At 40.8% G+C, this 9,532-nt stretch overlaps 4 protein-coding genes across 4 annotated transcripts; 2 read left to right on the top strand and 2 right to left on the bottom strand.

Annotated features, from left to right (window-relative positions):
• Positions 1–70: 70 nt before the first annotated feature.
• Positions 71–944, bottom strand: LOC125580082. Its single transcript, XM_048744050.1, has 2 exons — positions 581–944; positions 71–468 (listed from the first exon to the last, which is right to left on the bottom strand). The coding sequence occupies exons 1-2, from the start codon at positions 942–944 to the stop codon at positions 71–73; spliced, it is 762 nt and encodes a 253-aa protein (XP_048600007.1).
• Positions 945–988: 44 nt separating this feature from the next.
• Positions 989–2,152, top strand: LOC111207212 (uncharacterized protein At4g19900-like). Its single transcript, XM_048744049.1, has 2 exons — positions 989–998; positions 1,356–2,152. Exons 1-2 carry the CDS (start codon positions 989–991, stop codon positions 2,150–2,152), a joined length of 807 nt encoding a protein of 268 aa, XP_048600006.1.
• A 2,140-nt stretch (positions 2,153–4,292) lies between these two features.
• Positions 4,293–5,799, top strand: LOC106452139 (uncharacterized protein At4g19900-like). Its single transcript, XM_013894165.3, has one exon. It carries the CDS (start codon positions 4,356–4,358, stop codon positions 5,598–5,600), a length of 1,245 nt encoding a protein of 414 aa, XP_013749619.1. The 5' UTR covers positions 4,293–4,355; the 3' UTR covers positions 5,601–5,799.
• Positions 5,783–7,739, bottom strand: LOC111207213. The gene is made up of 2 exons (XM_048744643.1): positions 6,059–7,739; positions 5,783–5,954 (listed from the first exon to the last, which is right to left on the bottom strand). The coding sequence occupies exon 1, from the start codon at positions 7,318–7,320 to the stop codon at positions 6,538–6,540; it is 783 nt and encodes a 260-aa protein (XP_048600600.1). The 5' UTR covers positions 7,321–7,739; the 3' UTR covers positions 5,783–5,954; positions 6,059–6,537.
• Positions 7,740–9,532: the final 1,793 nt, after the last annotated feature.

The following is a 9,532-nucleotide window of genomic DNA, read 5'->3' as shown; positions in this document are numbered from 1 at the left end:
TCCCACTCATATGATTGCTAGCTCCATTGTCGAGGAACCACTTGTCGAGGTACCACACGTCCTCCATGTTCTATTTGTCCTCAAAAATACTAGGTTTCACTTTCCTTTCATTGAGATAAACCACTTCATGCATCATCAATTCATCAGCCTCTTGTGTGTCTTCTTCTTTCTTGTCAACGGTTTCTTTCAGCTTAAGCTTCGCATCAGGACACTCTGAGGCGTAGTGACCGAGTTTATCACAAGAGAAGCATGTAATATGACTCTTGTCTCTGTTTTGTCCTTGCTTATATGCTTCCCTTTGTGCGTAGAAGCCTCCATAACGACCTCGGCCCCTTCCACCTATCCAGTTACCTCGTCCTCCACGTCCTCTTCCTCTACCATAACCTTCTTGCTGAGCCTCACCGCTAGCATACATCAGTTTACCGGTATCACCACTCTGTTCTTCCTCCTCTTCACTTATTCTTTCCTCTTATGCTTTCAACCTCCCAATTATATCTTATATCTTCGAAACTAGTTATATTGAGATCCAAAACTTGTTCAAGTGATGCCACCATGTGAATATATTTTTTTCTTAGCAAACTTTTCAAGAATTTCTTCACAAGCTTTGGTTTAAAAATAACCTCTCCAAGGGAAGCTGTTTTTGATGAGATTTCGGCTAGCTTGCCGATGAAGGTATCGATGCTATCTTCTTCCTTCATCTTAAGCTTGTCAAAATCTGCCATAAGTGTTTGCAGTCGAGCTTCTCGTACTCTCTCGGCTCCAACGTGTCTGGCTTGAATTGCATCCCAAACGGTTTTGGCTGTCTCGAGGTTCCCTACTTGTAACGTTAGGGCTTCAGGTGTGGATTGGAATATCAAGGCGCTAGCCAGATTATTCTTTTTCTCATGTTTTGAACCGGGATCGATAGTCTCCCAGACTTCATTGACTTTAAGGGCGATCCGCATCTTCCCAGACGGTGTAGTTAGAGGAAGTTAACATTGGGAATTTGATGGACGAAGGTCCGGTTCCATTGCTGCTCGTCTCGATCTCATCCTTGACATCGGCCATGATGTTTGTGTTCTTCGCAGTATCACGCTCTCAGACTCTGATACCAATTATAGAATCACAAACAATCTTAATAAGAAGTCCTTCTCTTATTAATCCAAAGCTTTAAACTAAGCTCAATCACTTCACACAATCCGTGAGTTGATTCATTCATCATATGTCTCAATATATAGACATTACACTTTCAATATTTCCTAAACACTTTAGGTTTAACATAAATCAATATTTCATAATCCTTACAAACTTCCATATCACTCTAGGATTAGGTAGCTTCCATCTCAAGTTACTTTAAGCTTAAACCAACAAAAAAGAGGAGTCAGATCCGTTGGTACCTCCTCCTAAAGCCACCAAGAGCGAGAGAATCAGCTGGTTCAGGAGAAAGCTACCTGAGCTGGAGATACTGAAGTCAACAACCAAGAGCAAGAGGTTCCACGGAAGAGTCTTGGAGTTGTACAACAAGAACTGCTCAGCTCAGTTCTTCATGGTTTGGCTATCTCCCGCAAATTCCTTTGGACCAAGAGAGATGTTAGCTGTTGACACCCTCTTCACCACCAACCCTGGTGCTTGCTTGGTGATTTTATCCAACTCCTTAGACTCACCAAGAGGATCCACCATCCTTAAGCCCTTGCTTGACCAAGGCTTCAACCTCGTTGCCGTGACACTAGACATCCCGTTCCTCGTCAAGAACACTCCAGCAGAAGCGTGGCTTAAGAAGCTAAAGAGCGGTAAGATGGATCCTGGCTCCATCCCTCTCTCCATGAACCCCTCTGATCTAACAAGACTTGCGGTGCTCTACAAGTACGGAGGAATCTATCTAGACACAGACATCATCTTCCTCAACTCCATGACTGGACTGAGAAACGCGATAGGAGCACAGAGTTTGCATCCTAGAACCAAGAGATGGACAAGACTAAACAACGCGGTGATGGTCTTTGACCTTCACCACCCTCTTATGCGCGAGTTCTTGCAAGAGTACTCCACAACTTTCGACGGTAACAGATGGGGATACAACAGTCCTTACCTAGTCTCTAGAGTTATCAATAGGTTAGGAGGACACAAGCCTGAGTACAATCTAACGATTTTCCACCGGATGCTTTCTATCCAGTGAACTGGCTTAAGATCCCAAGTCTTTTCAAGAAACCTGCAACGGCAAGAGAAGCAAAGTGGGTGGAGAAGACGGTACAAGAGATGAAGGAAGGGAGTTACATGATCCATCTGTGGAATAAAGTCACAAGGAAGATGAAGATTGAAGAAGGAAGCGTCATGCATAAACTCATCTCCACACACTGCACAGTCTGTAAAACCTGAGTATTGGGTCGTGACATAATCTTTGTGTCTGCTTGGATCTTTTAAGTGTGATGAGCTTTGTGCCTTGCGCCATGCGGACGTCTTAAAAAGACATTAGGTTTGTATACAACATGGAAGAGAGATTTAACATAATAAACATGAAAATAGCACGAAGCTTTAGAGAGAGATTAACATAATAAACATGCATACATCATAGTGAGAGTTAATTACTTTATTAAGAAACGACCACTAAAGCTACGATATGCAATATTTCTTTGTTAAAAGTTAAAACACAGAACATAAAATAAAGATACAAACAATTTGAATCATCTGTAGTTAGACTAAAACTATAGTTGAAAGACAGCAAAATAATAATTTTCTATAGACTTTCAATAAATAAATAAGTTTATGATTTTTAAAATAAATATTCAAATAAATTGAGAAATTGTTTTAATAAAAAACATGAAAATTAATTTAATTTCAGTTGAGAATAAGTTAAACATTTTAAATATATTTATATTATTTGTTTATTTGTTAACCGCCCGTAGAGTGGGTCTATCCTAGATTTTCATATTCATTCACCAGCATTGATTCAAAAAATGACTTTTATGGTGAATATATAAACTAAACAACTAAAAACTGCATATTCAGAGAACCCTCTTGAGGTCGTTTCTCGACATGGCCTTAAGACACATGTTACATGTTCTGGTTCCTTTTAGTTGTAACGTGCAAGTTCTTGTTAATTTCTCACCGAACAAACAAAATGTTTTTTTTTCGTTGTACATAACATAAGGCGTAGCATATTCAACAAACTCTGTGGGGAAGAACGGAGTCATCTTCTTGATAATCAATTTTTTTTTTCTTGATAATCTTCTTGATAATCATAACATATTCTACGCTTTGTAATTAATGAAAATCTCTGTTAACTTTGCTGCAACACTTTTCTTTAACATTAATCTATTAGTCTCATTAATTAAAGACATGGCAAAAAATATCAACTTAATCATTAAAGAGTTTTGCAACATAATAAATAATTAAGAATCATTAAAGATTTAAAGAATTCAAGTGGCTTGGTGTATAATAATATGGCATTGAAAACCTGAATGAATAGCATTTGTGAAAAATGAAAAATGCAGTTATAAGTTTAGAACTATGACACTTATGAACATGTATTAGTGTTGATGAACAATTTTATAAAAGTCTAATCATTGCAACAGTATAAAATTATATAATCTATATTAATTTAATTTTTAGATTTGTCTTAGTATATAGATTAATTTTTAGTCTTAGTACTGAAAATCTTCAACATGAACAAAAATATATGGTAGTTCTACAAGTTAGTGGTATGCACATCTTCTGCATATTCCACAATTAGTCGAATCAAATGTTATCTAAACTCCCACGTATGATTGACCTAACAACATTTATAAGAATATTTATATTTCATATTGTAGCTAGAGCCTATAGAAAATGGAATATATGTATTTGATCTTACACCAAAAATAATAATATATATATATATATATGTGTTGATCATGCCCATATATGTGTTGCGTGATAGATAAAGGCTAGAAACAGACAAGTTTTAACCAACTTCAAACAAAATATAGTATACAAATATATATGAAGAAAAAGGAAACATCTATTTTCCTTTTCTCTATTATTGTTAGAGGGACGTAGGGTTTTTCCTATTTGAGAAAAATTGTAGTCGCTGAAAAGTAAAATTTCCAAAATCCCTTTAAACATGTCTCAGGAGATAAAACTTACTTGTGTCCTTAGGCAGTTATAACTCCTACTTCTACCAGGACCTTTGGTTTGTCGGTGTGGTCCTAAACCAGAACAACGTGTTCAATGTGATTAATTTTCAAAGGCGGCAATTACAGCTGGAATCTTACTCCGTTTACTAATTAACATACAGCTTTCTACATAAACTAAATTAACCACCTAAGATACATCCGCAACGTTATAAACTCTTGTTCTGTCTGACGTAAAGCTAACAATAGTTTTCTTCAAAAAGATTAAAGATGAGATCAAAGAAGTTAGCGATGTTGGTGATCTTGGCTTTATTGCATCTCCTCTACATGGAAGCTCCAACATCTACTCTCTCTGATGACGATAAACCACCGTTCAAACAAAACTTGCCTCTTCCTAGAATAAAACAACCGTTCAAACAAAACGTGCCTCTTCCTAGAACCAGGAGTACTACTAGTAGGAGCATTGTCTCGGTTGTGGTCCTTGATCAACAAGAAAAAGAGGAGTCAGATCCGTTGGTACCTCCTCCTAAAGCCACCAAGAGCGAGAGAATCAGCTGGTTCAGGAGAAAGCTACCTGAGCTGGAGATACTGAAGTCAACAACCAAGAGCAAGAGGTTCCACGGAAGAGTCTTGGAGTTGTACAACAAGAACTGCTCAGCTCAGTTCTTCATGGTTTGGCTATCTCCCGAAAAGTCCTTTGGACCAAGAGAGATGCTAGCTGTTGACACCCTCTTCACCACCAACCCTGGTGCTTGCTTGGTGATTTTATCCAACTCCTTAGACTCACCAAGAGGATCCACCATCCTTAAGCGCTTGCTTGACCAAGGCTTCAACCTAGTAGCTGTGACACTAGACATCCCGTTCCTCGTCAAGAACACTCCAGCAGAAGCTTGGCTTAAGAAGCTAAAAAGCGGTAAGATGGATCCTGGCTCCATCCCTCTCTTCATGAATCTCTCTGATCTGACAAGACTTGCGGTGCTCTACAAGTACGGAGGAACCTATTTAGACACAGACATCATCTTCCTCAACTCCATGACTGGACTGAGAAACGCAATAGGTGCACAGAGTTTGCATCCTAGAACCAAGAGATGGACAAGGCTAAACAACGCGGTGATGGTCTTTGACCTCCACCACCCTCTTATGCGTGAGTTTTTGCAAGAGTACTCAACAACTTTCGACGGTAACAGATGGGGATACAACAGTCCTTACCTAGTCTCTAGAGTTATCAACAGGTTAGGAGGACGCAAACCTGAGTACAATCTAACGATCTTTCCACCGGATGCTTTCTATCCAGTGAACTGGCTTAAGATCCCAAGTCTTTTCAAGAAACCGGCAACTGCAAGAGAAGCAAAGTGGGTGGAGAAGACGGTACAAGAGATGAAAAAAGGGAGCTACATGATACATCTGTGGAATAAAGTCACAAGGAAGATGAAGATTGAAGAAGGAAGCGTCATGCATAAACTCATCTCCACACACTGCACAGTCTGTGGAAACATTACTGAGTCTCACACTTAAAAGATCCAAGCAGAGACAAAGATTATGTCACGACCCAATACACAGGTTTTATAAAAAAAGGTGCTTTTTGCCGGTAAGTAAGCTTGTTTATATCAATAAAGGCAAAAGGTTTTTGAATATTATAAAGACGCGTTAGCACTTTCGTTTTTAATTCATTCATATGTAATAAAGTAGAACTTAAAGATTCAAAAGTTTGATACTTACATTCCCGAAATAAATATACAAACTAAAGAACTAGAATCTGCACATTCACAAAATAAGCTGAACGGGTCGGTCCATACAAAAGTCTTGCAGCACAAAAACTCTTCACTTCTCTTCACTTAGTTTGTAGCTTTGGATCTTTGTAGATGGAGACTGTAATGAACAAAGGCAAACTCTGTTACGAGTAGCTTCTAAAACTATGAATAAAATAGAAAGAGTATTCTTATTAAATGAGAAAGACTGATTACAAGAGAAACCTAATCACAAATCCCCCTCTATCATATCTCTCTACATTTCTCTCCCTGATTATTCACTCAAACTCTCGATAAAAACTCTCTCACCTTTTCCCCAGCTAATATATAGATAAAAGGATAAACCATAAAGTAACTAAACTATAGTTACTTTTACTAAACCAAGGTTACTCCAAGGTTACTTGCTCTTATCTTCTCTCATCCAATGCCCACACTTATCAAACTCCTCCAGATGCTGTTCCTCAAAACGGCTCATTCCTCTAGTAAGCAACAACTTCTCTGCTACACTTCTCTTGAGCTTGTACTTGGAAGCACCTTCACACGTCTGGCTCAGAATCTTTATCGCGAAACTCTGCAGTTCTGGATGCTGGCTCGCCTTTTGAGCCCACCACTCAGCTACAAACATATACTAACCATTAGCTTCACTTATTCAAACAACACACTTATCTGCAAAAACAATACACGAATGTCCAAAGTCGACAAGTTCACACACACACACACACACCTGGAGCAATGTCAGTGATTTTATCAGCTTGACTAGCCTTATCAAAGCAACCTTGACCGAGTGTGTACATTTTAAGCTGTGCGGAAATTTTAGCTTGGACGTGACATTCTTTTACCATATGAACCAAAGAGGAGACAAAACCTGTGGTAACTTCTGGATCAGAACTGAAGTCAGTTGAGTAGAACGCAGCCGGGTTCAGAAAGTAACCGGTTACATGAAGAGGACTGTGGAGATGCTTGTTCCATACATCATCAATCACATCCCACACCGGCTTGTAACACCGTTCCTCGTTACTGAGTTCCTTCGCTATACTCTCCTTTATGCCATCCATAGTGTCATAGATGTATCCAATATGCTGATTGTTGGCAGTAGAAAACAAGCATAGACCGCGGATCAGAGGAGATGTGGACTTCACTAGTCTCTGAACAGATTCCCAAAAGGACGGATCCTTGACAAATTTGGATATTGATGTGCCTTCTTCTTTGTTCCAGTCGGATGAAGCAAACATGGCTGCCAAGTTGTTCTTCGCCTTGAAAACATTCTCCAGTGTGAGATAAGGAGTAGCAAACACAAACTCAGATGAGGAGACTGTCATGTCGTTTCCATGACTAGGATCTTTGAAAAGCTCCCAAACCAAGGGGTTGTTGTAGAGGAACTCTGTAATGTTATTGACCTTGTCAAGTATGCCTCCAAAGGAATCCATTTTCTCAATCTCCACCACCATAAGCTCGAAGCAGTGGGATATACTCACAGACCAGAACATATTACTGTTGTTAGCAGCAAAAGACTTGCCTAATTCACCAACCCAGCCAGAGCTTGAACATGCAATGATTTGAACAACGTTATGCACTCCAACTTCCTCAGCAAGTCCATCCACCAGTGATAGTAAGGCATTGGCATTACTTTTAATATCAGAAACATCAAAGGACTTCAGGTACACCGGATGTAACGCCCCCGAACCGTTCTAGGCATAGGTCAAACCACCGGCCAACAATCAAACAAGAACATGACCGACGGCCGACCGTCTACCAAGGATCGGGAGTGCTACATGACGGGTTAACGGCCGATCTGGCCAAGGTCACGAAAAGTGCAATTCGTAACTAGACCAGGCCGCCCACTAACACGTCCCGTCAGACCAAAGCCTAAGGCTTCTCAACCCGTACTCCAATCTGACGTTGTGTTAGCTCGGACAAGCTAATATCAGAACAACAAGGCAGTTTCACAAAACATTCGCTTTATTTATCTTATATAATATCTGGTTTATAATACACAAAATATTATACAAGTAGTGGCATGCCAAGAAAGCGAAAGTACATACTTATAGTCTGAAAGCGTCTTAAGCAAAAAGATGCAAATCTACACCAGCCAGCCTAGCCTCCCGCGCTTTCTACAAGCTCACTACTGGTCACCTGAAAACAACAACGAGTGAGGAGTGAGTAATCTAGCATTACTCAGCGAGTTACAATCCCCCACTAACAAATACAACCCCTCGCTATCCCACCCCAAACAATCTAAAGCGAGAGGTTCACCTAACAACACAATTTAATAACAATAAGCAATATCAGAAATACGCAGCGGTAAAAGATAGCAAGATAACTAGCATTATGCTAATTACTAGCTCATCACCAAACTCAAACTCGATTTAAACCAGGGTTTAACAACCCAAAACACGATATATATATATATATATCAAACTCGGGCCCTGGTGACGTTATGTTCCTCCTTCACTATCGGCAATATCCTATCTTCCTACCACGAAGGCCAAAAGAAGGAACTTTCAACCGACCGCGGCCCACAGTCCTTCGGGTCACCGCGCGACAGCCCACAGTCCTTCGGGTCACTGCCACATTACACCGTCGTGTAATCACTCAGCCATAGGCCATGACCCCGTCTATCTGAGTCTTCCCGATCCAGCGAATAAGGGGTTTCCTTGAACCCGCCGGGTACGAGGTCTGAAGGAACACTAACTCACCCCAATATGCCTAGCATTGTGGGTTACACAAATGCTGTCGGCCAATATACGATTAATACTAAACCCGGTAAAAATAACACAAGGTTTCAAGTAATAATCACAACACAATCAACCACATTCCAGAATCTAGCATAAAGACTAATTCCAGAATACCTAACTATCCACAACTTAGCGATATCATCTAAGCATTCTGCATTCGCTAACTAACCAATCAACCTAACCATTAGCATGCTACTACGGTTCTTAAACAATAACAAGCATGCCATCAACTCAATCAACATAACCTCAATTATTCAAACCGTTACTCAGTTAGACCCGGCCTCCTGCCATGATCCAACTTCCAAGTAACGGGACCCTGCATGAAAACAACTCAGCAATCAATCGATTATAACTCACAGTTTTTGGTTGACCGTGGCCTTGACCCCAAACCCGACTTCTGCGATCCGAACCCTTTCCCGACCTTCACAAGTAGACCCTCTTCTTGACTGAACTCCACTTGAACTGGTCTCCACTAGAACTGATCTCTCTTCACTTGAAAAGAGCCTTCTCCAAGTGCTGACTCAAAATCGGCAGAGTAACTGTTCTCGAAAACTGCCTAAATCACTCGAAAACTATCGAAACTCGATCTTTCTTTCTTTGCTTTCTCTTTATGTTTTGAAGTAGGTTTGATGTGTTCTGGATGGTTTGAAATGAGAGGGGGTCGTGGCCTATTTATAGGAATCAGCAACCAATCAGGAACAAGCCGTGTGGCAGCCCGTGTGTCGCTTCGCATGGCTCCGGACGCATGCGCGGCGGCACCTCGTGCTCCACATGTCCTTCAGCATGGCCTGCTCACATGCAAGCTGACACCACGCCCTCTACCTGTCTGAATGCATGGCCTGCTCCCATGCAAGCTGACACCACGTCCTCCACATGTCTGGCCGCATGGCCCGGTCGCATGCATCGCGACACCTCGTGCTTGGCCGTTCCACCTCGTGCTCCACATGGCTGGCTGCATGCCTCA

The sequence above is a fragment of the Brassica napus genome, chromosome C1, assembly GCF_020379485.1.
Source record: "Brassica napus cultivar Da-Ae chromosome C1, Da-Ae, whole genome shotgun sequence".
NCBI classification, from domain to species: domain Eukaryota; kingdom Viridiplantae; phylum Streptophyta; class Magnoliopsida; order Brassicales; family Brassicaceae; genus Brassica; species Brassica napus.
The sequence above is the reverse complement of the archived record's forward strand: the minus strand, read 5'-3'. Positions and strand labels throughout refer to the sequence as shown.